The following is a 25369-nucleotide window of genomic DNA, read 5'->3' as shown; positions in this document are numbered from 1 at the left end:
GATGGCGTATGTAGACTTTTGACATATGATCCATAGGGAAACACTGGCTTCCACTGATAACACTAAGTAGTTAGAAGTCTGCGGGACTGATTTTTTACGGAGCTATACCTGACTTTGTCGATGACTTCTCTGGGCGCCCAGTCCATGTGCTGTGTAGTTACCCATCTGTAGGCCGGTTTCACTGACCGCCCGTGCTGTTGTGACAAAGCTTACAATAAACCTGTACCGGGACGTTGCACCGAGCACTGACTGCCATTCACAGCTTCGCTTGGCTTGGTTTGGCCGGCTCTTGCGAGGGGGGCTCCGGACCCACCGCCCTGGTGCCCGCTGGGTTGGGAGGCAGCGGGGCCAGGCTCGGCGGGCGGGCGGGCGGGAGGACCCGGGGCACTCCCCGCGGGGCCGAGCTCCAGCGCAGCGCCCGCCCCTTTCTCGCGAGACGCTGCCGTACCGGGGAAGCAGCGGCGCTGGACCCACGCCTGTGGCCGCCGCCGCCGCCGCGATGGGCCGGGCGCGCCGCCGGCACAACTGGAAGGCGCGGATGCAGCCGGGCACGGCGCGGCCCCCGCCCGCCGCCGGGCCGCTGGAGCTGCCGCTGGAGCTGGGAGGTGCGGCGGGGCCCGGCCCGGCCGGGCCTGCAGACCGTGTCGGGACCACCCGGCCCAGCGCTCCGCGTCCTGCGCGTTGTGTTCGTTACTGCGAACCTGGGGTGTTAACGGCGCTGGAGTGAGATTAGAGCTGCTGAGAGTAGAATTAGCTTCATGTCTTTGCTGTAGTTCTAGTATACCTCTGTTGGAAGAGTTAATTTAGAGCCTCTTACAGGCCTTGCATGTGTAGCTCTATTGAATCAGTTCCTGCAAGTCTTTATCAAACCGATTATTAAGAATATTCTTACGTTTAGCATTTCCATTCTTAAATGTCACTTTTAAAATCCCACATTTATTATACTGCTGTCATTATTCAAACGTTAGTAGTACAAGTTTTTAGTATTAAAAGTTTTTTTTGTCACCCCAAGACACCCATGTCCCGGGCTGCTCTGCCTGTAGTTAAATAGGAAGGCAAAAGTTTTGTCGTACTGTTCTATAAGTCAAGGGAAGTTACCCTCACAGCTTTAGGAAGCACCTAAGAGAAGACTTAGAGTCTCCCTTTTGCAGTCTTTTTGCCCTTGCTGCTGATACGGGTTTTATTTTTGACTGGGGGTGAGGTTTGTGTTTGTTTAAAACAGCTAAATCTAGACTGGTTTGTGATGAGCCTGGTGTGCTGAAAATGTCCCGCCTGGCACCGCTGGGTGATCGAACGTGTGTTTTCAGATGAAGTAACGCTGAAGGGAATTGATGAAAGCAACGCCCTGGTCCTGCCAGCAAAGAAAGCAAAGAAGAAAAAAGTGGCATGTGTTGTGCAACAGCAAAAGAAACCCCTCAGCAAGAAACAGAAGAAACACCTGCAGAAAATTCTGGAGCAGAAGGAAAAGAAAAAGCAGGTATGGCGCTGCTTGCTGGGGGCTCCAGCTTTGTGACCTGTGGCCAGATGATAATTTAAGGTCTGTGGAAACAGTCGATGTCAGTGAGCAGCTCTTGAGGTTTCCCTTGTGCTGTGACACTGGCAGTGATGGTATGTAATGTGATTGCATTGCTGGTGTGAAAAGCTAGAGGTGGGGTGACCAGTGCCAGCAAGTGGGTTTTGGGATGTGAACTGTGAGGGGTGCCTCAAGGACATGCAGGTGCTGAAGTTCAGGAGTTTATGTTACAACAGCATCAGCCATCCCTTTGCTGGGTGTTCTGGCAAAGACGTGCCACCCCCCGTGGGCTCTTGAGGATGGGGCTTGGAGCAACCTGCTCTAGTGGAAGGTGTCCCTGCCCGTGGCAGGGGGTTGGAACTAGATAAGCTTGAAGGTCTCTTCCAACCCAAACCAGTCTGGGATTCTATGATATGATTCCATGAACTGTAGTGGGGAAAAGCATTCCCCTCCCTCTCAGCAGTTCAGGTATTGCAGGAACACCTCATTTCTGGGTCCTGATTCCCCTTCTCTCTTTGACCCTGACCAAACAGACAAGTGTTGTGAAGTACATCGGTAGCAGAATAAATGACGTTGTACTTTAAAAGCATTCTGTGAAACGGGTTGCATGAGAAGCTTTGTTCTGCTGCAAAATGCAAAGCTTGATGCACCCCTAACTCTGCTGGTGCTTCTGAGACAGGTATTTCCAGCTCTAGTATATTTTCTGTATGCAGACAGAGCTTTTCTGTCTTTGCAAAAGCTTTCCAGGGAAAATTCCTGTTTGTTTTAGCATCTGAAAAATAGCTTTGACAAACAAACTCTTAATTTTGGAGGTAGTTTAAAACTGCAGCCAACTCCTGCCAGCACTATGTCCCATGTGAGGGAGTTGAAGGGAGCCTTCCACTGCTCCGGCCCTCACTCCAGCATTTTAGTCCAAATCCATTTTCTTGGCTGCTGTTTGAAGGCTGTAGCTGAGCTTTTCATTGCAGTGATGAAGGATCAAGCCTGTGTTTCTGGTGCAGGGCTGAAATCCTCATCAGGGAGGACTGACCATTTAGCAGCAGGAATATCTTTACAACGTCACAGCAAGGTTTGCCAGAGCACAGCCTTTAAAACTGAAGCACAGACCTTGAAATAATTTCCTGGTGACAATAAGCACTGATTTTGATTGGTTTTGCCCCAAATAGCGAGCTGAGCTGCTGAGCAAGCTGAATGAGGTCCAAGCTTCTGAGGCAGAAATGAAACTGCTCTACACTACTTCCAAACTGGGTACTGGGAAGCGCATGTATCAGACCAAAAGGTAAAGTGTTATTTGAAAGAACCATTCTTGCTTATTGCTGTGGTTGAAAACTTTGTAACCTTGTTAGCTTTTTTTTGCTGGATTTATTTTCTTCTTACTGCAGACAAGTTCTTCAGAATGGATGGAGTGAGATAATTGTCTGGGTTTATCTGATAATATAGTTGCTGTTTTCTTGATTGTCATCCTTTTGAGAAGATGTAAATTAAAGTGACTTGGTCTTCCCTTTCATAGGGGATGAGCTGGGTGGCAATCGCATCTCCATACTCTTACAAATTAGGCTAAACTACATAGTTGGTGGATAAACGTCTACTTTTTTGTTGTATTGAAAAATATTGACTGATCAGTCCTTAGTTACTGGATTTATCAAGAGCTGCATTTTGGCAGAAGTTGAAATAAATTAAACTACAGAGATATCTTCTGAAGAAATGGATAAATATCAGTATAAGGCATGCTTAGATATGAATCCAGCTATGGTGTCAGCCAAGGCTTTACCTAGCAGAGCTGTGAGAAACTCCAAGAATGGGATCCTTGGACAACTGGGTTACCCTCTTGGGGTAATGTCTTCTTGCGCTGCACTGCACTCGAGGGGTAGAAGTTTTCCCTGTTTGAGTGAAACCTGGGTTCAGGCTCAGGCAGTGACTTTTGATGATGTGACTTGTCTGGTTTGAGTAGAAGACACGCCTGGCTTGAGGTCCTGGAGAAGTTTGGCTGAAACGTAGTTCATGTGTTGATGTTTTGTTCTAGGATAATGCAGGAGCCAAGCACTGCTGAACCTGAAAAGATCAAGAGCATCAGCGGTGCATACAAGAGAAGACACAGCTCAGAGTCAGAGCCTGAGGAGGAACCCAGTAGTTCTGATGAGGAGAAGGAAGAGCAGAAACCAGAAATAGAAAAGTCCTCAGCCAGTGGTTTGAATACTGCTGAAAAGCCAGAGGAAGGCGTGAAGGTGGCAGAGATGAACGAGCAACCGGCTGGTCCTAGTGTGCCGGTTCTCCAGGCAGCCTCCAGCAAACTGCCTTGCAAGCCTGCGGTTTTCATTCCAGTGGACAGGTCTCCTGAGATTCAGGTGAGGCTCTGTGAACAGCGAGGTGTTGGAAATTAGTGTCTCCCATCAGATTAGGTCACTGCAGATGCTGTAGCACTGTCTTGTGTCTCTTGCTAATACAGCATGGCAGCAGTGTGCAGTTAGGGTCCTCATTCTGGCGAGTTGTACATGTGCATCTGAGCTTTAAGGCTGTCTAATCTAGCAGAAGGAAAACTAGTTCTGTTTTAGGATGTAAGCATTTGCCTCTAGTTTTAAATGTAGACTCCATTAGCAGTCTTCTGGTGTTCTTCACTGGAAAATCTTGTAAAGTCACTTTCAGCTCTCCATTATGCTGTATCATCTGCTGGATAATTTTATTCCATTTGGTGTAGGTAGGGTGTTCTGTAGAAAAGGGAAGAGCTCTGCATGTGTCTGAGCAGATGAGGCAGAGTTGTGAAATGAGTTTTGCTTCGAAGTGCTATATTAATAAACTCAAGGGGCTCTGAAGGTTCACAAATTAAAGCGCAGGGCTTGCCAGCTGCTTTCTGGGAAGCTGTTCTGATGGCTCTAGTTCTTGCTGGTGTAGTATTAGCTGGTTTAGAGCTTTTCCAGCCACAAAGCTTGCAGAATTCCTTTTTGTGGGTTTTATAATGAGAGGAAGGTAGCACTTTTCAATCCTGTGGTTTATATTATTTAGGAAGCAAGACTAAAGCTTCCAATTCTTGCTGAAGAGCAAGTCATCATGGAAGCCATTAATGAGAATCCCATTGTGATCATCTGTGGAGAGACAGGAAGCGGTAAAACCACACAAGTACCTCAGTTTCTCTATGAAGCTGGCTACTCCAGGTAGGAATCTTCTTTTCTATGCAGCAAATGTCATTAGAAAGATTCAAGCTGAGCTCAATTACTCTGATTTTGGTTCTTTTTTCTTCTGATACGGCTGAACTGAACCTGGTCTTTTCTGTGCAGTGGTAGTGGCTGTGTTGAATGGGCTTCTAAAAAAGCTGAAGGGAATTAAACTGACTTGCAACAGTCTCTCCGCATAAGCAGTCTTTGAAACCTCTAAGCTTGGGCACCTCATAAAATGCTTCTTGCAAGTTGCATCAAGGTGCATCCAGCTTCTTGCTGCTGCTGCCCCAGTCTGAGTGTCTTCTGAAATAGGCTCTGTTGCCAGAGGGATGTTCACAGGGACCAGAGTTCAGTGAGCTGGAATTACAGATACAAGATTTTGGGGAGAAAATTCCTGTGATACATGCATCTTCAGATCCATATGCATGTAATAAATAGGAGGGTAATCCCAAAGCTTCCTTTCTGTCTTTTTCTTCTAACTGTAACTACAAGTGACTTGAGTGATGCTGCTTAATTTAGAGCCATTGTGCAGAAATCCTGTTGTCATCTTTCTGAGTGTTCCTCTCTTTAAAGCAAGCAGCCAAACAACCCCTCCTTTTCTTTCCTTCCCCCCTTTAGTTCAGCTGGTGCTATTGGGATCACTGAGCCTCGACGTGTGGCTGCAGTGTCCATGTCCCAGCGAGTCGCCAAGGAAATGAACTTGTCAAAAAGGTGAGCAGAAAAGCTGAGACCTTGCTAGGAGGATAACGCTTCTCTAACACAGAGCAAAGAGATGCTCCATGTGTGTCGTAGACTGAAATCTTGCACATTGTTCAGCTCTGGGGAGCTGATGATGTGATGTTTGTCTTGTTTTGGCATCAAGTTTTAGTTCAGGTAGGCTGAAAGCTGCCTCCTGGTCTCAACATGATTTTTCTGTTTCTCCCCATGCTTTTTCTTATGGCTACCCTGGTATTTCCTCACAGAGTGGTTTCGTATCAAATCCGATATGAAGGCAATGTTACAGACGAAACACAAATCAAGTTCATGACAGATGGTGTGCTGCTGAAAGAAATTCAGAAGGTAAGTTGTTTTATCAAAAGGAAAGTATTTTGTACAGCTAGGAAGAGAAGCCAGGGGCTTTGTAACCAACCAGGGGCTTTGTGTGGATTTGTAACCAACCTGTCGAAGCAAAAGCATTCTGGCACTGGAGATGTATTTCATTTCAACCCTTTATATTCCTGCGTAAGTCCCTAAACATTAGGTTATCTTGCTGTGTAAAATGAAAGCAAGGAAGAGACTCTCAGGAGCTAGGCTGTTTCGTGTAGGGTAAATGCATTAGATTGTGCTCAGATATATTGGAGAGACTACAGCCGTGAGGATGTGGGAGTCAGTGTTTGTGTAGCTGTAGGTTGTCTTGACTTAACAATGTCCTGGGGTGAGGCTTCATGTGGTGAAATTGATGTCTCTTCTCAGGACTTTCTGCTTTCAAAGTACAAAGTTGTTATTATTGATGAAGCTCATGAGAGGAGTATGTACACAGATATCTTGATAGGCCTCTTGTCTCGCATCGTGCCTCTTCGGGAGAAGGTAAGAGAAGCCGTATTCGTGTGTTAGACACAGATCTGCTGGGGAGGGGGATGTTGGGCATGAAGAGGCTCTGTGGGAGGAGGGACTCTGTGGTGAGGAAGTTAATAGAAATCTGATGGAAATCATGAAATAACACTCGGATAATGTGTTTGTCTTTCCATATGATTGAAGAAGCACAGAGCCTACAAGAAAGGAAAAAATAGAACATATCAGTACCAAAAGAGAACTTTTCAGTCAGTTTTGAATTAATTTTAGACTTACAGTGCCACAAGGCATATGTAAATTATTGGAACTCACAGCCTATTTGTTAGAAAGCAAGGTGCTTGCTCTTGCAGTGGAATGAGCCACCAACAGCCCTGCTGGTGCTGGGGTTGGTGCCTTGGCAGGACAGTGCTTGGCATCGGTGGTGTACTTATGGATGGAGAGAGAATGCAGTAGTTTAGAGGCAGGTCACAGTCAGCATCAGGATCACCAGCGTGGGGTTTCATGTGTTTTAAGACATGTTGTGTTTGAAGCTGTGTGTCTCCTCTGTCGCTTGACACGGTGCTTTTCTTGCCTTAGACTTTGAGTGCTTTGGTGCAGGAACTTGTATCTAGTTCTGCTTACAGCTCTGCGGTTGTGTGCCGTGTACTTTACCCACCACATGCTTTCAGGCACGGAATAACACGTTTGTGTCCCTGCAGAAAGGGCTGCCACTGAAGCTGATCATCATGTCAGCCACCCTTCGTGTCGAAGATTTCACCGATAACAACAAGCTGTTTTCTGTTACACCTCCTGTTATTCAGGTATTGTCCTCCTCACTGGCATCCAATGGCTGAAATAAAGGGAGGGCTTCCTTGATAAGGCCAATTAAAAACTAGGGGCAGTCTAATCTTTCCAGCTGGTGCTGAAATTGTTCAGGTATCAACTTAAATAGTTGTTTTGTTTAGACCATTGTTTCTTTTGGGACTCGGTGTTTTTCTTTCCAGCTTTATCAGAAAACTGCCCCAGCACAATCTGATTAGCTTAAAAAACTGTAAGTTACAGTTCAGCAGAACTAGAAAACCTCAATCTGAGTTGATCTGAAAGAGAGAACAGTTTTAGCTTCCCGCTTGGTTTTGCAGTGTTCAGGGTAGACAACAATGGTAATTTCTATGGGTCTGTGTATTGTAGATTACCAAATCCAAGAGCTGAACAGAAATACAGGGCTGTAATAGTTGTGTTGGTGTTACAACAGCAAGTAATCCCTTTCTTGCATTCCCTCTCTAGGTAGATGCAAGGCAATTCCCTGTAACCGTTCATTTTAACAAGAAAACCCCTCTAGATGACTACAGTGGGGAGTGCTTCAGAAAGGTGTGTAAAATCCATCGAATGTTGCCCTCAGGTAAGGTCACTGCTGAGAACCTTTCAAATACTTTACACTTAATATGTCAAAAGTTTTCTGGGTTGTTTTTTTAGGGGGGAAGGATTTTGTTGGGTTTATATTTTGTTTTGGGGTGAGGTTTTTTGTAACCTGAACATGGAGCTACAGTGATGTATTCTTTTACTTAGGTTTTTCATGCGAAAATTACCCTTCAGTTAAATCATAGTTACATCAGTGTGCTTCTCGAGGGAGTAGTAGAAGGCAGATGCAGTCAAACCCCCTGTTCCTCCTTGTTACTTCACAGTATATCCAACCTATCTTATCAAGAACAAGATCTGAAGCTTTCCAAGGTGAAATACCTATGTTGAGGTTGACAGTGATTTCTTCTCTTGCAGGTGGCATTTTGGTGTTTTTAACAGGCCAGGCAGAAGTTCACTCTCTATGTAGAAGGCTGAGGAAAGCCTTTCCATTCCAGAAAAACAACACTGCAGGTAATGCTATAGAATAAAGGACTCTTAAACTTGGCATTTTATCCCACTTAGAAGTGAGCTTTGCACCGAAAAATAAGAGCTTTTACTTAGAAAACCCAAAAAACAAGGGTTGGGGAAGAGCTCATTGCGGATGATTTTGACAGATAATGTTAAGTTTGTACTCAAATTTTGAGTTTGGGGAAAAGGTTTGTATGTATGATCCTTTCCAGTTCCCCAGAATCACAGAATCATAGAATAGAAGGGAGCCTTAAGGATTCATTGCGCTTCTTCACTTGCTCTGTTGGTTGTGAATTAAAGCAGAAACTGCTGCTTGTTGGTGGCTGTTTATTTTCAGGCTAATGGAATTTCCCAAGATGACTAGAAAGTCAAATCCTAATATAGCTCAACTCATCGTGTCCTAAGGCATACAGTTGCTGTATGATTCTCTGTATGGCTCCTAAATGGAATTATAATGTTAAACTTGTGTGTCATTCCTGTACCCTCTGCCTTCAATATGACAATTTGCTGCTTTCACATTGTGACACTTTTTGCATCCCCAAAAAGATGGGAGTGGGACCAAGCTCTTGCCCCACTGAGAGGGAAGCATGCTCAGCTAACAGTAATTCCGCTGTTTTTGCAGGAGGAGATGATGACAAAGGAGAATCTGTGGAAGAAATGAGAAAATTTAAGAAATCAAGGAAGCAGAAGAAAGTTATGGTAATGTGTGGTGGTTAGAATTCCTCTCAGAGACAGGAGGGAGCAGGTACCTCCCTGCCAAACAGTACTCCTGCGTAGCTGTGTTTCTCACCAGGCTGTTTTAGACTTGCGTGGAGCCTTGTAGCCTACGTATGTCCCCTCAGGAAATCCAGTAATGCTGCCTGCACTGATAACTGCTGCATTATGCGCAGCAGAGTGCTAAAATGTGGCTCTGGATATTACAGGCAGGAGATTTCAGTCCAGTATTGACCATTAAAACTTTAATGGAAGGAGTTCCAGACTTGCTGGCTCCAGGGCTGCTCCTCATCTCGCTGTTAGTTATCCAAAATTGGGACTGATGCGTCTGTAATGAAGGGTTGCATTTGGCTTCCACCCAAGTCCCACATGCGCTTTGTTAGCCCAAGATCTTGATGTTCTAGATACACTGTCCACTGACATTGGATCCTGGTAGCTGAAGGGGCCTGAAGTAAAGAAATTTTACCCTTTCCCTCTGTTGTCCAAGTGAAGAAGCTTGGCACAAAATGCTGTTTAAAATGCTTGGGTTATTCCCCCCTGACTCTTGAAGTTACCAAATGCTAAACTTCAGCCTTTAAACACAAATGAAATGTCTCAATCCCTCTGTCATCTTCCAGTCAACAAATGTTTGGAGTAAGTGCTCAGCTTTGCTTTCAAAGCAATAAAAGTGCTGTTTGTGTCCTCCCTTAAAATGCTCAGTGGTCATCTTGCCTCTCTTTCTCAGGCGCTCCCCAAAATTGATCTGGACAATTACTCTGTTGTACCAGTGGATGAAGGAGATGAAGACAGAGACGCTGAAACTGATGATGATATGGCAGGGTCTGATATTGACCTGGATTTAGGAGATGGAGACTCGGAAGAAGGTTTGGCACTTAATGAAATCAAAATTCCATATCTCCTGTCACCTTGAAATGTGCAGCATAGGCTGGGTGGCCTTTGCTGACCTGTGTCATGGAAAAGCTATTAAGGTTTTCCAGCTTCAGCTTTGTATCAAGTATTTTACTGGTTTTAAATGAAGTGGTGTTTGTGAAGGCATTGTAGTGACTAAGCCTGGAAGTTGACTTATTGTGTATTTAACAATATTGGTTTGTTTCTTCACAGATGAGAAATCTGATTCGTCCCTCCCACTCTATGTGCTCCCACTCTACTCTTTGCTGGCACCAGAGAAACAAGCAAAGGTAAAGAATTTTTGTCATAATGAGTAAATAATCCTTATAGATACGTGTGATCATTGTCTAAAGTCACATGTGCTTTGTGAGTTACAATGTCCATCTTGGACTGCCCATCAGTGGGCAGACTTGAAAGGCCCAGTGGGCAAGTTGGGATGGGATTGGAGCTGGCCTTGCTTGGGCTGGGATCTCCCTTATGTGCCAGTTCAGCAGGTTGGGAGAGGTGAAGAGTGACAGTCCTAAAGCATGGTAAGATTAGTTAAAATTAGAATACAACTCCATCTGCTCCACCTGGAGCCCCTGTGGGTGTTTCTGAGGGATTAACTGAGCTGGAGACAAAGTATTAAGGCTTTGGTCTCACTCTTGGGCTTCACCTGCAATGCCATATGCTTGGTCATCCCTTTGAAACCCATCCAAGTTGGCTGCCTGTCTCTTTTTCTGTTGTTGGCAGTGCATTTCACATGCCCATCTGTTTCTCGTAGGTATTCAGGCCTCCTCCTCCTGGCACGAGACTGTGTGTTGTAGCCACCAACGTGGCTGAAACATCGCTTACTATCCCAGGCATCAAATACGTGGTTGACTGTGGAAAGGTCAAGAAACGTTTCTATGACAAAATTACTGGGGTTTCATCCTTCAGAATCACTTGGATATCTCAAGCTTCAGCCAACCAGCGGGCAGGCCGGGCTGGCCGGACAGAGCCAGGCCACTGTTACAGGTTAGCTACGGGCTGGGGAGAGGCTTAGGAGGAACAAGAAGCCACACACAATGAGTGTCAGTGTGAATTTGGTGGCTTCCCTTGTCCTGCTGCCCCTTTCACAAGGACCTAGTGCTGCTTGAAACGTGTTGGGTTTCTCTGCTCTTCATTCAAATAGGAGAGGTGAAGCCATACATGAACTGTCGCTGGTGATGTTGGTTTGACAGTTTGGCTTCTCAGGGACCTTTCTCTTGCTGAAAACTTAGTTCAGTGGCCAGAATAGCACGGATTGCACTCCAAGCCAAGTCAAATATGCCCCAACCATGGAAATAATGACGTGGTTTTCTAAATAGCACTCACAGCTGCCTTTTTTTTAAATCCCTTGCTATTTTTCATGCATATCTTTTGAGTTCAGACTTCTTTTAAGTCTCTAAGCAGCACTTCTGGTCCACTAGGTTATACTCTTCAGCAGTCTTCATGGACTTTGAGAAATTTTCTGCTCCAGAAATTACAAAGCGACCGGTAGAAGACTTGATTCTGCAAATGAAGGCATTAAATATAGAAAAGGTGAGGTGTAAATTGGTTTTGTTCTACAGTACTCATTAAAGTGGCTGCCCCTAGGAGCCAGAAACACAAAATGTCTTTACCATCATTGCTTGAGGCTGTGCCTTGTGTTAGAAATTAGGATGCTGGGACTTGATTTTGGTTCTGTGAATAGCAGAAGCTTGTGTGAATTCCACCAGGCCTTAACAGACATGTTTGTTCAGGTCATAAGAGCTTTCTTCTATTTTTAGTAGCAAAAAAGCCCTGTCCAAACAAGGGTTGTGTTCTGGAGATACTTGAGCACTTTCAGAAAGCACAATGCTTAGAGGCAGATGTTGAAGCAGCCCACCCTAGGCGGTGCCTGGAGTCAGTGGCAGCTAAGGGTGACGCTGGTATTCCTGTTTCCTAATGTTTTTGTTCTAAGCGTTTCCTCCCATTATATGTCCTTTCCTCTTGCTCCTGGCAAGCATTGTAACTGTTTTTCTTTGGTGCGTATCCAGAGGGAAGGGTTTCATTCCCTTCCAGGACTTTTTACTGCATTCAGACTCTGTTTTTCAGTGGGAGCTGTGTCAGTGATGTACTGAGAGACATTTTATCTCTCTGTCCATAGGTAATCAACTTCCCGTTCCCAACACCACCTCCAACAGAAGCACTTGCAGCAGCTGAGGAGTTGCTGATAGCCCTGGGTGCCTTGAAGGAGCCCCCTATGACAGGAAGGTAATGTCTGTAGTCCCCCACAAATTTCCTCTTGGCAGTGCTGCTTGGCCTTCACCATCAAGGCAGTGGTACTGCTGTCCTCCACCAGCTTTCCATCCCAGCCCTCGCATCTGAGGATGTGCTGGCAGATACTGGCAGCATTTTAACAGTCTCAGGTTCACTGGTGTTTGTTTTATTGGTCCCTGGGTGTGTTTGGGCACAGAAAGACTGTGCTAGCAGTGTGCCATGCAGGGCAGGTGGGAGCATCGTGAGGAAGAGGAATCTTTCCCCCAGCCTTTGCGACCAGCACATAACAAAATCTGAGAAAACACATCAAATAAATAGGGCTGCTAAAACCAGAAACACAAACTTGTTCTAATGCAGAAGTCATTTCATTACATCACTTTTCTCTTTCTCCCCCAGGCTGAAGCAGCAGCTGGCAGCAAAGCTGAGTTGCCCTATTAGTCCCCTGGGCAGAATAATGGCCACTTTTCCTGTCGCCCCCCGCTATGCAAAGATGTTGGCATTGAGCAGGCAGCATGACTGCCTGCCCTACACCATCACCATAGTGTCTGCAATGACCGTCCGGGAGCTTTTTGAGGAGTTAGACAGGTGAGGGTTAACCTGACATCGCTTGTCATAGCTGATGTCTCTCTTGCATTGAGGCCCCTCTGCACCTAAGCACAATATTCATTTATGCTCTTTTGTGTTTCTTTTAGGCCAGCAGTAAGTGAGGAAGAGACGGCGGAGCTGAAGGGGAAGAAAGCCAGGTTTTTACAGATACAAAGGATCTGGGCTGGGCAGGGGTCAATGCAAAAGCTCGGAGACCTCATGGTGATGTTAGGTATTGCACATTTCCCTGTACTGTTAACTGCCATTCTGTCCTCCTCCCTGTCCCCCTGAGCTCTCAGCTTTACACAGGCAGAGGCAGCCTCATGCTGCAGGACTGAGTCCAGCAGTGCATTTTCTAGGCTGTTCTCTGGACATCCCGCCAGTGTCCCAGGCTAATGACAAATGGGAACTGCGATGTGCATGTGTTGGCTATGACAGCACCGTCCCGTAGTTGGTTTTCTTAGGAGAACTGATTGTCTAAGTAGCTTTCTCCCCCTGACTGTTCACTTCCAGGAGCAGTGGGGGCCTGCGAGTATGCCGGGTGCACCCGGAAGTTCTGTGAAGAAAATGGGCTCCGATACAAAGCCATGCTGGAAATCCGGCGCTTGAGAGGACAGCTGACAACAGCAGGTAAGGGGGTTTGAGAGGAGCTGCCTTGCTTGTTCTCTTCTGAGGGATGACAAATCAACTGGGCTGTTTGTTGCAACCTTTTGTTTTCTGTTGAATCTTAACTCCTCTTTTTTCCCCTCACAGTGAACTCAGTCTGCACTGATGCTGGTCTCTATGTTGATCCGAAGATGAAGCCCCCAACAGAAGCTCAAGCAACTTACTTGAGACAGATTGTGCTGGCAGGGCTGGGGGATCACGTTGCCCGGAGGGTTCAGGCAGAAGAGCTCCTGGATGACAAGTGGAAAAATGCCTATAAGGTAAACAGCTTGAATTGACTGAATTCCTCTTTCCTTATGTGGTAGAAAGACACTCCTGAGCTTCTGGCTGGATGCGGCATTGGCACTGCATGTGCTGGCTTTCTACAACCCCTCCCCATAGAATCTAAGTTTCCAGTGTTGCAATATGACAGTGCTCAGGTAGGAATTGTTATAGAAGAGCCAAGAAGTAGCATTAGTCCATCATGCAAAGTGCTTGATGTCTCCAGAGAAGGTGAAGTAGAAAATGATGGGATTATTAAAATCCTCCGTCACTTAAGGAAAGCATAAAAAGGTACATCTAAGAGAGACTGAAATTGGATGCAATCAAGAAATTGGCTTGCCAGTAACTCATTCGGCTTCAATCTTCTGTGCTTTCTTTAAGACTGCTCTCCTGGACGACCCAGTGTTCATCCATCCAAGCTCAGTCCTCTTCAAACAACTCCCAGAGTTTGTGGTGTATCAGGAAATTGTTGAGACTACAAAGCTGTATATGAAAGGTGAGGCTGCTGCAGTCCCTGCTTGTTCTGCAGGTGTGGTGAGGAATTCAGAAGTGCTTTAGGCAGAATGTTTCCCTTGCTGCAGTGACTGAGCACTCTCCTTACAGAGTGGTCGTGCCTCTGGGGATTTGGATCCTTATGCTTTCTAGATCTGGATGGGGATAAATTGGCCTGGTTTATTTTGTCTAGCAGAATTGGCTGGGGCAGAGCTCAGCTTCTGAAATAGCTGCTCTGCTCCAGCCCTGTCAGCAATAGCTCCCTATTGCTGGTCTCTGAACAAGAACAAGGAAGAGTTGACTTGAAAAATGAGATACAAGTGAATGTCTGGAGATGAGACCGTGCACTGTATTCACTTAGCAAGTGGTGGCCCTTGGTAGCAAGCCTGCATTCAGGTGTGTGTTTTCTCTTCTTAAGGTGTATCTGCAGTCGAACCTGAGTGGATTCCAGCCCTTTTGCCACCGTACTGCCACTTTGGGAAGCCTCTGGAAAATCCTCCTCCGTCTTACTGCCCTGAAACAGGCCGAGTTCGGTGTCACAGGCCAAGTGTCTTTTGTAAGTGCCTTGAGAAGTGTCACTCAGTAGTTCTATATAGTTATATTTACTATGTATAGTTATTGTAATGCTGCTTTTAACAAGACCATCAGCAAACCAGAAAGGTCAAGCTCAGCTTGGACTGTTCAGAGAGCTTATCCGTGGGATTCATAGCATTTAAATATCAGCATCTTCCCATTGGCATGGGCATTTTGTACCCATCTGCCCCCCTGTGAAGGAGCAAGGCTGGCTGGGTGGTGGCAGTATCCTCTCCACTTCTCTTAGCACCCGTGTTGCACTTCTCCCTTGGAAATGGACCCTCCTTTTTGAGCATTTAGGAGTCTCAGTGTGATCTTTCTTTCCAGATCGAGTTAGCTGGCAGCTCCCTGCTGTGGAAGTTGATTACCCAGAAGGTATTGATCGCTACAAATACTTTGCCAGGTTCCTGCTTGAAGGACAGGTGAGCATGTTCCAGCTGCTTCCTTGATGTAATCAGTAAGTTTTTAGCCCAGTTTTAGCAGATGATGACCCTTGTGACTTCTTTCTTTGTGTGCATACCTCATAATATACATACAATTCCTCATAACTTGCTGGTGGCTGGAGGAATATGCTGCAGTTAGTGGAATGGTGAAGATATCTTTAAAATGAATGTTGGCATTTCATAGCATGAAAATCAGCATTTGAATGAAAGAGACCCCCAAATTTAAGTCCTGGTTTTCAGAGGAAAAAGCTGTAGCTCATGTCTTTGTCCATTCTGAGACCCAGGAGTCATCTAGCAAGCCAGTCAGGACAAGATTGGTACGGAGGCATGGATGGGAGAGAGATGGTAATAGAGAATATGGGATGGGCATCTGTAGAAGTCCAAGTTCATTAATGGTTGTCTCCACAGAACAATTAATTTACCTTATATACTTGTTATAACAAATTAATTTACCTTATATACTTGTTATAACAAATCTTCCAGATCATTAAGAAGTTGAAATCTTATAGCCAGTATCTGCTGTCCAGTCCCCTCATAATGCTGAAGACATGGTCCAAGTAAGTTTTAAACTCAAGTTTGACTCCACCAAACACTTTTAACTTCCTTTAAAATGAAAGAAAATGAATGCTGGGAGGGGTGTCCTCGATAGTGATCTTGGCTGCAGCTGCAGGAGAGGAAAATGAGTTTTCTTACCAAGAAAAATTGTGTCTCGAGAGAACTGGGTGGTTGTGAGGGCAGTGTGGAAGCACACACACGACCTGCTGCTCACACTGACCTCTGCGGGCTGCTTCATGCACCTAAACTGCTCACACGGGTAAGAAACTGATGAGCACGACTGCTTTCCTTGCTTTTCATTGTAATTTGGCCAATTACATTGGTTTTATTTCTCTTCAGAAACATGTTTCCAACAGACCATGTTTTTCTTTGGGTTTGATGACATTTATAGAACTATGACCCTCGAAAGAACTGTCAGCTATTGTTTCCCTTGTGTCCCCTGGCATCCTCTCTTGCTTACCAAATAGGTTTTCTCTGAGTTTTCATGGAGCTGAGAGATGCAAAGGTTGTGAAAGGCTTGCTTAAAAGTGACTGATCTTATCCCAGGGTCCTACAATTGCAAAGTGTTTTCCTAGTTTAGTCAGTTCAGAGGTCAGCATGGGACCTGTTGGTTCCTTTTTGGTCTCCCATGTGCTGTGCAGCTGCAGGCCGTCAGCAGTAAGAGCTACCTGCTGCTCCATTTAACAACAACAAGTTGTGGTAGAGGGAAGAAACTTATTTCTAGTGAATTTTGTGGAGCCAGTGACATGTCTCTGTATCCAAAGGTTGTGTGTTTCTACATCTATATTTAGCCCTTTAAAAAACACTAAGAGTATGAATTCAGGAAGGTAAGCTGAATGCTGGAATGCTTTGGTGAACTGTGCTAATGAGCTTTGTTTTATTGCACTGTTTTACTTTGGACTGATGCAGACTTCAGCCCAGGACAGAAGCCCTCCTGCAGGCTCTAGTGGCAGAAAATTGTGATAATCGTGATGCTTTACTGGCTGCATGGAAGAAAAATCCTAAATGTAAGTGTTCTGCTTGCTTAATTATTGGTCATATCAGTGCAGATTCTGTAGTACCTCCAGCACTGTTGGATTATAGTTTAAAAATTGGATGATTTCACTTGATAAGCTCCAAATATTTGCTGTTTTCGTACCAGAATCAGCAATGCTCTGTGGGTTGGTTCTGGTGAAGAACTGGAATTCCCTGTACTTTAGAAAGCAACATTTATTTGTATTTTAGGATTATTTTTTCCCTGTAGTTCCAACCACAGTTAATACGTTTGGTTTGTGCTTCTGAAAAATCAGACTCTGATGGTAGCGTCAGTGGGTACAGGAAAAGCTTTTTCCAGGTAAAATGGATTTTGTTCAGTATTAGGGCACAGATTAGGGTAAGAGTTCTGCATAGAAACAGCAGCAAAGTGATGCAGTGATGGCTTTCACAGTCATTCTCCCACACTTGACACTTCTGTATCTGCATGCAGGTCCCCAGGCTGCAGCAGTGATGGAAGGTTGGTTCTTGCTCTGAGCCTGTGAGCAGGGCAATGCTGCAGGACCTTGTCCTTCCAGCAGAACCACTCTGGTCCCTGACTGCAGCCATCTAATTGCTCCCTTCTCTCATTCCAGATTTGCTCGCAGCCTATCGTCAGTGGATCCCTGAAGCTATGCATGATGATCTAGCCCAGAAGTGGCCACCAATAGCACAGTGAAGTGTCTGACTTCTTCATGGACTCCTCTTCTCCAAGATGTTTTGGGAGCTTGGGTTTCGTTGGGATTCTGATGACACAGATGGACTTGCTAACTGTTAGCAATAGCTTTCTGTAAGCAAACTGAGTGTTGGTCTGGTTTTCTGGGAAGCCCCCTGTGTTCCCAGAAGCCCTACCAGTGGTTTTGGTGGTATTTTGTAATATTAATGTTTGGATAATTTTATCCATTGCATTTTACAGATTGGGGTTTTTTTATTTTATTTTATTTGAAGCTTCTCTGTGGACTATATTAGTCATATGGACTATAATAAATATGTATAGTTCTTGGCTTGGATGGGACAAATGTTTTCAATGCTGCAATAAGGGGCAGTCCAGACCTTGGCAGCAGATCCAGCCCTAGGCTGAACCTTTGGTCCTTATGGTGGCTTGACCTCGCCCAGCCCCTCAGCCTCGCGCAGTCCCTGTCCCTCCTGCGGGACAGGAAGCACAGAAGTGAGAAGACTCGTGGGTAGAGATGAAGATGGTTTAATTAGTGAAGGGAAGAAGAAGAATCCAAATGATGTCAAGGCGCTCACCACCTCCCACACGCTGTCCCCTTCCACCGTCTTGTCCACCCACAGCCTACTCCCAGAGGGGAAAAGAGAAAGCCTTGACATTGTGCAAGTATTGCTCAGCAACAGCCCAAACACCCGCATGTTATCAACACTGTTAGTCACAAATCCAAAACACAGCAGGAACGGGCTGCTGTGAAGAAGTCCCAGTATGCTCCTGCTCCTTTTCCTGCTTCTCGAGGGGTTTGCCATGAATCCAGAGTCTCCATTAATCTTGCTTTCAGCAATTTTTGTTTCAAATCTCTCCTCATAACTGGCTTGCTGCTGCAAGCACTTGTATTTCCTGGTGCCTTTGCTCTGCTCATGCTTTAGCAGTGCTGTTTTGTATCGCCTGGTGCTCCTGAGCCCCCCTGCAGCTCATGGGCTGGAGCACTTTTGGGAATGCAGCAGCTTTTAGTAAACAGGGTGGATTTTAACCATGCCACTTGCTTGTTTTGCAGCAAGAACTGTTGGTGGTCCCAGAAGAAAAGGTAGAGCTTGAGTTTACATTCCCTTTCACCTGATCTTTTTCCTCCTTGGTAAACCCTGTGCTCATGCTGGGTTAATTTACTGTTGTGTGTAACACCACACCATGAGAAGGTGGGACCCCCATGTTCTGGAGGAAGCTGGTTAAACCATACCCCAGAAGGGGCTGGATGTGTGTTCCCACCACTCCCATGCACTTCAGACCAGGACACAAGGGTTATAGACGCCTAATGCTGATGAAAACAACTTTCATTTTCGAGCAAGAAGGAAAATAGCCTGTTGTAGCTGGGTGTTTACAATGGAAGTGTTGCAATGGGGTAGTGTTTAGCACCAGCCACAGGCAGGAGGGTGCTGTGGGCTCTTGGCTGGGCTCCTTTCTCTAGCAAGAATTGCAGCTGTGCTTATGGGAAGAAAGGAGGGACAATATCGAGCCTGTTCAGAAACGATGGCGAAAGGGGGAGAAAGAAAACAAACGCCAGTGGCTTTCTACAGCAAAACAAGTGGAGATGCCGGGGATTGAACCCGGGGCCTCATACATGCAAAGCATGCGCTCTACCACTGAGCTACATCCCCTCGCTGTATCCATTTTTCCCGCACAGTAATACGTACATGGTGCAGCCGCACGTCGGGCCCGACGGGACCATCGCTCCGCTCCGCTCAGACCCGCACCGGGCTCCGGGGCTGGCGGGAGCGGCGCGGGGCGGGCGGTGACTGTGTCCTTGTAGTACAAGGCAGGAGAAGACTTTTCTGTGTCCATCCTCGTTAGTATAGTGGTGAGTATCCCCGCCTGTCACGCGGGAGACCGGGGTTCGATTCCCCGACGGGGAGGTTCATTCCTTTTGTCCCTCGCTGACGTTTTCTCCGCTCCTGTGACGCGGGCATGGAACCGCGGGGCCTGCAGGCGGGTGGCCGCGCCACACCCCGCGGCGGGGCACGGTAAGGCGGGCAGAGCTGCTTTTTATGCCGGTGAAGGGGAGCGGCGTCCGCCGCTCCTCCCAGGGTGCTTTCTGAGAGCCCCGCTGCAAACACTGTGTCCGGTAATGGGGGGCTGCGGGGGTCCCGTCGCTGCCCTGCGGGGGGTGCAAAGCAGTGCGGTGGAAGAGGCGGGCAGCGGCCGGGCCCACGGGCACTGGGCGGGGTCCTATCCGCGGCCAGGAGGCCGCTGCTTGCCCGCCGAAATAGCTCAGTTGGGAGAGCGTTAGACTGAAGATCTAAAGGTCCCTGGTTCGATCCCGGGTTTCGGCAGAAGAGTTTTTCTTTCATCCCGCGGGTGACAGCGGGTCCTTTTGCCGCCGAGCGGCCCCCGGCGAGGGGCGGCTGTGCCAGACATCCCCGCGGGCGCTCACGCGTGTGCGGCATTGTGCGGTGGGATGCGGTTCCCTGCGGGGAGCGCCTGGATGGGCCGGCACGTGCAGAAAGCCACGCGTCAGCCGTCCTCGTTAGTATAGTGGTGAGTATCCCCGCCTGTCACGCGGGAGACCGGGGTTCGATTCCCCGACGGGGAGGTTATAATTTTTTTTTTCTTTTTTTTCCTCTTCCGGGACGGAATTTTCTGCTTTCCGTAAGAAAACGAAAACAAACCCACGTTTGTATGTGTGCGAACCCAGATCGTTCCCGCACTGCTAAGAGCTGCCTGAGGTTCACACCCAGCTTTGTCCACCCTCCTCCCGTTTTACCCCGCACCGTAGCGCCGGGAGCGCGGCTCCATCCCGGGCTCAGGTGGCCGCCAGGCAGGGCATGAGCGGCGGGCGCGGGGATGTAGCTCAGCGGTAGAGCGCATGCTTTGCATGTATGAGGTCCCGGGTTCAATCCCCGGCATCTCCACGTTTTTTTTCTCCTTTCCCTTTTTTCTATCCTATCCCCGTGATCTCTTTTATCCGAGGTTAAAGTTGCCATGTCGCATGAAACACCACCAGCCTGCACCGTGAACATGCTGCCCAAAAAGGCTTTTGTTTTTGTCACTTGTTTCTCCTCAGGACTACACAAACACACTCAATTCTTGTGTATCTCCAGGTAGTTCATTGCCACACTAAGGCCCTACAGAGGCAGAGCAGCCCAAAACGAGCCCTTGCAGCCTGACCTGGCTCCACTTGAAGCAGGTTGGAGGAGCTCTTGGGAAACAAGAGAAACCAAAACCCACGTAGAGCTTGAAACAGCTTTTATCTACAGAGTTCAGTTATCAGCTGCTTTATCTGCCCTGTTCAGTTATCAACAGCGTACCCAGCTCTGGTGGAGAGAGCTGACTAGAGGCAGATGTAAAATGACATTTCCTGCCAGAGCAGTTGAAAGGTTCCTTGTGCTATTTATTTACTGTTATTTCTAGTTGTTTTGAGCCAAACATTTGGCTACAGCACGGTTAAATGTGAAGCTCCCTGTTGTAACCAGCTCCCTGGACAGAACCCCTCTGGGCAGCTGTATTTCTGGAATATACCCTGCACATGAATGTGAGAAAGAGATGGTTCCTGCCCCAGAGAGTTTGTAGCTACAGGCACAAAGTAACAGACTTTGGCACAGGAAATCAGTATTTGTCAGTATAATAGGTCATCGTCTGTTAGGACCAATGTCCCGCTGTTCACCAAGCTTGTCTTGAAAGCGTAGCAAGGGTACAGAGAGTGCAGGAGAAACACAGAGCAGCTTTGTTCACAGAAAGCCTCTCCCAGCTCGGGAAAGCGCTGCTCTGCAGACCGGCCAGGGGTAATGGAGGACTCTGTGGCATTAGGGCCTATTGTCTGCCTTGCAATCCGAATATAACACAAATCTGGACATACTGGAGTTGCTGCTCCACCGTTTGATTCAGACATCAGGTACAAACTCACTCAGCATGCTCAATGGCAAATTACCCTAATTAGATGAAGAACAGCACTGTATCATTTTAATTTCTTCCTGTTAGAAAACTCCATCCTGTCACGAAATACATTGCCACATGATTTTTCAGACCAGTTCTGAGTGCTCACTCTGTAACTAAAAGAATAAGCTTAACATTACTATTCTCTTTCAGACAAGAGACCTAAATCTGAAAGACTATTCCAATTTTTTATGTTTATACAGCTCCAAATGCAGACAATATAAACCACTGAGAAGAAAACAAAATACTTTTGTGGATCTTTTTTTTTCCCCAGCTAACCAACCCGAGTATTTGAGGTTATTATTACTATCACAATGCTAAGTTTCAATACAAACACAAGGCAGCAGAGGCTGAGCAGCTCCCCAGAGCACTCCCCTCCTGTAAAGGCTCTCTGTATCAGGCAAACGGGTTTCCCTCAAACCAATCATAAAGCTGTTGCTGGGCCTCTGCTCCCTTCCTACTGGTGTGCAGTGCTGGGTGTCATCTGTGTCCGTTTGGAACGCAGCCGTTTTCCTTGGGTGCTGGCAAACGAAGGATTTTGGGGGTGGATTGAACCGAACGATATCTCACCAACCTGACAAACAAAGCCCCGTTTTGTTCTCAGCTGTGCCCTTGGGTCGCTGCGTAGTTTGACTGGGGTGGACCAGGAGCCATCGGAGTGTGAGAGATCTACCAGAAGGTGTTCTGCAAGTGGGAACAGAATAAGAAATAGGCATTACTATTATTATATTTATATTTATGATCGATTTTACCCCAGTGGTAAGGCCTTAGTCCTGAGTTATAAACTCCATTCTATCTTAGATGCATACTCCATTTATACATATATATACACACACTGATTCTACCTCACACATATCTGCACCTCTTTATCCATCGGGCCTCCTCTGTCCCTCGCTCCACCTCTCCCCTCCCTGGGCTCCATGGCAGCCCCTCCAGGTCATGGCCCTGGGTTGGGGGGGACTCCATGCTCCCCCACTGCTTCTTTCCTTCTAGCATGATGAAACACGCTTCTGAAGCGCTTCTGACGCGACTGTTCGAGTTTAAATGCCTCAATAAACCGTAATGCTCTGACAAGAAGCTTTAGGCACAGGGGTGTCCCCCAAACCGAGAGGGCTCGGCTCGATAAGACACCACAGCCCGCTCCGGACACTGCCTGATCCACGCCAGGTTTTCCTCTGCGCTCCTTCAGGCACTCACGGGCCCCGCCCGCATCCGAATCCTACCACCTATCGAAGCGCTGACTCCTCCGCGCTGCCGGGCCTCGTTTCCCTACCCCCGCCCGGTAGAGCTGCGGAGCTTACCGCAGGAAAAAATAGTGCCTGGCGGAGTGATCTGAACCGCGGGGGCGGAGCCACGAAGGCTATATAAGGGGCAGGACGCGAATGTGTGGCGCAGTTGTAGCTTTGTGAGTCTCGGCTGGTGTTATACAGTCAGCTTCGCCTGCGGGTCCTGCGGTGAGTGCTCCGCCGCTCCGCTGTGCTTCTGCGGGGATAGACGGAGGGTAGAGCTATTTGCCGTGACGGTGGCGGGGCGGGAGGTGTGTGTGAGCGCTCAGGGAGATCGGGGTGCGGATGGGCGAGATGGCGAGTCGTGGGGCGGGACGTGTGTGTGTCCCCTTACAGCGGCGGCACCGCGGGCGGGCGGGCGGGCGGCGGCGATGGGCCGTGGAGGGGGGGTACGAGCGGCTACCGGCAAAATGGCGGCCGCGCAGGCGCAGCGGCCCTTCAAGATGGCGGGCGCGGGCGCCTTGGGCGGGAAGGGGAACGGGGGTGTGGGCGGTTCTCCGCTCTGACGTCACAGGACGTGGGGCGGTGACGTGGGCACGCAGGGCGTGCCGCCGCGGAGGGTTGCGCGTCGGGAGGCGGGCAGCGGCTGGGGGCAGGATGGGGACCAGGAGCTGAGGTGCTGCCGTTCTTCTTGCAGAGCAACATGCAGATCTTCGTGAAGACCCTCACTGGCAAGACCATCACCCTGGAGGTGGAGCCCAGCGACACCATTGAGAATGTGAAAGCCAAGATCCAGGACAAGGAAGGCATCCCCCCTGACCAGCAGAGGTTGATCTTCGCTGGCAAGCAGCTGGAAGATGGGCGCACCCTCTCTGACTACAACATCCAGAAGGAATCCACTCTGCACTTGGTGCTGCGCCTCAGGGGTGGTATGCAGATCTTCGTGAAGACCCTCACTGGCAAGACCATCACCCTGGAAGTTGAGCCCAGTGATACCATTGAAAACGTCAAGGCCAAGATCCAGGATAAGGAAGGCATCCCCCCTGACCAGCAGAGGCTGATCTTTGCTGGCAAGCAGCTGGAAGATGGGCGCACCCTCTCCGACTACAACATCCAGAAGGAATCCACCCTCCATCTTGTGCTGCGCCTGAGAGGTGGCATGCAGATCTTTGTGAAGACCCTCACTGGCAAGACCATCACCCTGGAGGTGGAGCCCAGTGATACCATTGAGAATGTGAAAGCCAAGATCCAGGACAAGGAAGGCATCCCCCCTGACCAGCAGAGGTTGATCTTCGCTGGCAAGCAGCTGGAAGATGGGCGCACCCTCTCTGACTACAACATCCAGAAGGAGTCCACTCTGCACTTGGTGCTGCGCCTCAGGGGTGGTATGCAGATCTTCGTGAAGACCCTCACTGGCAAGACTATCACCCTTGAAGTTGAACCCAGTGATACCATCGAAAATGTCAAGGCCAAGATCCAGGATAAGGAAGGCATCCCCCCTGACCAACAGAGGTTGATCTTTGCTGGCAAGCAGCTGGAAGATGGGCGCACCCTCTCTGACTACAACATCCAGAAGGAATCTACCCTCCATCTCGTGCTGCGCCTGAGAGGTGGCAACTGAACCTCCTGATTGTTCCTTGCTTTTAAGTAAAAGCTTCGCTGCACTTGCTCATTCCAATAAAGCTGTTGCATCCACAAAAGCTCATGTCTCAAGTTAGAATCATAGAATGGTTTGGGTTGGAAAGGACCTTAAGATCATCTAGTTCCAACCCCCTGCCATGGACAGGGACACCTCACACTAGACCATGTTGCCCAAGGTTCTGTCCAACCTGGCCTTGAACACTGTCAGGGATGGAGCATTCACCACTTCTTTGGGCAGCCTGTTCCAGTGCCTCAGCACCCTCACAGGGAAGAACGTCTTCCTTAAATCTAACCTGAACTTCCCCTGTTTAAGTTTAAACCCATTATCTTTTGTCCTATCACTATGGTCCCTGATGAAGAGTCTCTCTGCAGCATCCTTGTAGGCCCCTTTCAGGTGCTGGAAGCCTGCTGTGAGGTCTCCACACAGCCGTCTCTTAACCCAAGCTGAACAGCCCTTTCTCAGCCTGTCTTCATATGGGAGGTGCTGCAGCCCTCTTACCATCCTCGTGGCCTCTGGGTGGGGAACAGCTCCATGTCCTTATGTTGAGAGGACACTGGAACTGTACACAGTGCTCCAAGTGAGGTCTTAGTAGGGGGGCAGGATCACCAGCTGTGGCCTGCTGGTCATGCTCCTTTTGATGCAGCCCAGGATACGGTTGGCTTTCTGGGCTATGAGCGCATACTGCAGCTGGCTCGTGTTCGGTTTCTCATCGACCAACACCCCCAAGTCCTTCTCCACAGGGCTGCTCTGAATCTCCTCTCTGCCCAGCCTGTAGCAGTGCCTGGGATTGCCCCGACCCAGGTGTAGGACCTTGCACTTGGCTTGGTTAAACTTCATGAGGTTGGCATCAGCCCACCTCACAAGCGTGTCCAGGTCCCTCTCTATTGCATCCCTTCCCTCCAGTGTATCAACCGAACCACAGGGTGGTGGTGGCAAACTTGCTGAGGGTGCACTCAATCCCACTGTCCATGTCAGTAACAAAGATGTTGAACAAGATCGGTCTCAACATGGACCCCTGAGGGACACTGCTTGTTACCCCTCTCCAGTTGGACATGGAGCCATTGCCAGCAACTCTGCGTGTGGCTGTCCAGCCAATTCTTTATCCACTGAGTGGTCCATCCATCAAATTGATGTCTCCAACTTAGAAGGTTGGGACAGTGTCAAGTGCTTTGCACAAGTCCAGGTAGATGACATCAAATGCTCTGCCCCTGTCCATCAGTTCTGTAGCCCTGTTACAGAAGGCCACCAAATTGGTCAGGCAGGATTTCCCCTTAGTGAAGCCATGTTGACTGTCACCAGCCACTTCGTCGTTTTTAGCATGCTTTCCAGGAGAATCTGCTCCAGGATTTTGCCAGGCACAGAGGTGAGACTGACTGGTCTGTAGTATCCTGGGTCTTCCGTTTTCCCCCTCTTG

General features: G+C 48.0%; 2 protein-coding genes and 5 non-coding genes across 11 annotated transcripts; 6 read left to right on the top strand and 1 right to left on the bottom strand.

Annotated features, from left to right (window-relative positions):
* Positions 1 to 434: 434 nt before the first annotated feature.
* On the top strand, positions 435 to 17505 carry DHX37 (DEAH-box helicase 37). The gene is made up of 27 exons (XM_030501067.1): positions 435 to 605; positions 1308 to 1477; positions 2680 to 2792; positions 3537 to 3858; positions 4514 to 4662; positions 5284 to 5376; positions 5628 to 5724; positions 6118 to 6231; positions 6915 to 7016; positions 7480 to 7594; positions 7969 to 8064; positions 8684 to 8760; positions 9500 to 9638; positions 9877 to 9953; positions 10427 to 10659; positions 11094 to 11205; positions 11792 to 11898; positions 12301 to 12489; positions 12597 to 12721; positions 13003 to 13119; positions 13243 to 13415; positions 13798 to 13912; positions 14327 to 14464; positions 14809 to 14903; positions 15408 to 15481; positions 16389 to 16486; positions 17087 to 17505. Exons 1-27 carry the CDS (start codon positions 500 to 502, stop codon positions 17167 to 17169), a joined length of 3429 nt encoding a protein of 1142 aa, XP_030356927.1. The 5' UTR covers positions 435 to 499; the 3' UTR covers positions 17170 to 17505.
* A 1238-nt stretch (positions 17506 to 18743) lies between these two features.
* TRNAA-UGC lies at positions 18744 to 18815 on the bottom strand. The gene has a single exon. It is a non-coding gene; the product is annotated as a tRNA-Ala (tRNA).
* Positions 18816 to 18998: 183 nt separating this feature from the next.
* Positions 18999 to 19070, top strand: TRNAD-GUC. Its single transcript has one exon. It is a non-coding gene; the product is annotated as a tRNA-Asp (tRNA).
* A 344-nt stretch (positions 19071 to 19414) lies between these two features.
* TRNAF-GAA lies at positions 19415 to 19487 on the top strand. Its single transcript has one exon. It is a non-coding gene; the product is annotated as a tRNA-Phe (tRNA).
* Positions 19488 to 19675: 188 nt separating this feature from the next.
* TRNAD-GUC lies at positions 19676 to 19747 on the top strand. The gene has a single exon. It is a non-coding gene; the product is annotated as a tRNA-Asp (tRNA).
* Positions 19748 to 19994: 247 nt separating this feature from the next.
* TRNAA-UGC lies at positions 19995 to 20066 on the top strand. Its single transcript has one exon. It is a non-coding gene; the product is annotated as a tRNA-Ala (tRNA).
* Positions 20067 to 22405: 2339 nt separating this feature from the next.
* On the top strand, positions 22406 to 24013 carry UBC (ubiquitin C). Of its 5 annotated transcripts, none has more exons than XM_030501072.1 (3): positions 22445 to 22541; positions 23011 to 23196; positions 23425 to 24013. In XM_030501072.1, exons 2-3 carry the CDS (start codon positions 23017 to 23019, stop codon positions 23932 to 23934), a joined length of 690 nt encoding a protein of 229 aa, XP_030356932.1. In that variant the 5' UTR covers positions 22445 to 22541; positions 23011 to 23016; the 3' UTR covers positions 23935 to 24013. The 5 variants fall into 5 exon arrangements, with proteins under 5 accessions (XP_030356929.1, XP_030356932.1, XP_030356933.1 ...); XM_030501073.1 differs by having other exon boundaries at positions 22452 to 22541; positions 23011 to 23467; positions 23924 to 24013; XM_030501069.1 differs by having other exon boundaries at positions 22406 to 22541; positions 23011 to 24013.
* Positions 24014 to 25369: the final 1356 nt, after the last annotated feature.

This window comes from Strigops habroptila, chromosome 11 (genome assembly GCF_004027225.2).
Source record: "Strigops habroptila isolate Jane chromosome 11, bStrHab1.2.pri, whole genome shotgun sequence".
Lineage (NCBI taxonomy): Eukaryota > Metazoa > Chordata > Aves > Psittaciformes > Psittacidae > Strigops > Strigops habroptila.
This window is presented reverse-complemented; position numbering and strand designations above follow the sequence as displayed.

Bases quoted from the DNA above. Each gene is read 5' to 3' on its own strand.
- DHX37 (XM_030501067.1), top strand. From the start codon at position 500: ATGGGCCGGGCGCGCCGCCGGCACAACTGGAAGGCGCGGATGCAGCCG. The intron at 9,954-10,426 runs GTAAAGAATTTT...TGTTTCTCGTAG, and splicing joins CACCAGAGAAACAAGCAAAG to GTATTCAGGCCTCCTCCTCC. The intron at 13,913-14,326 runs GTGAGGCTGCTG...TCTCTTCTTAAG, and splicing joins TACAAAGCTGTATATGAAAG to GTGTATCTGCAGTCGAACCT.
- UBC (XM_030501069.1), top strand. From the start codon at position 23,017: ATGCAGATCTTCGTGAAGACCCTCACTGGCAAGACCATCACCCTGGAG.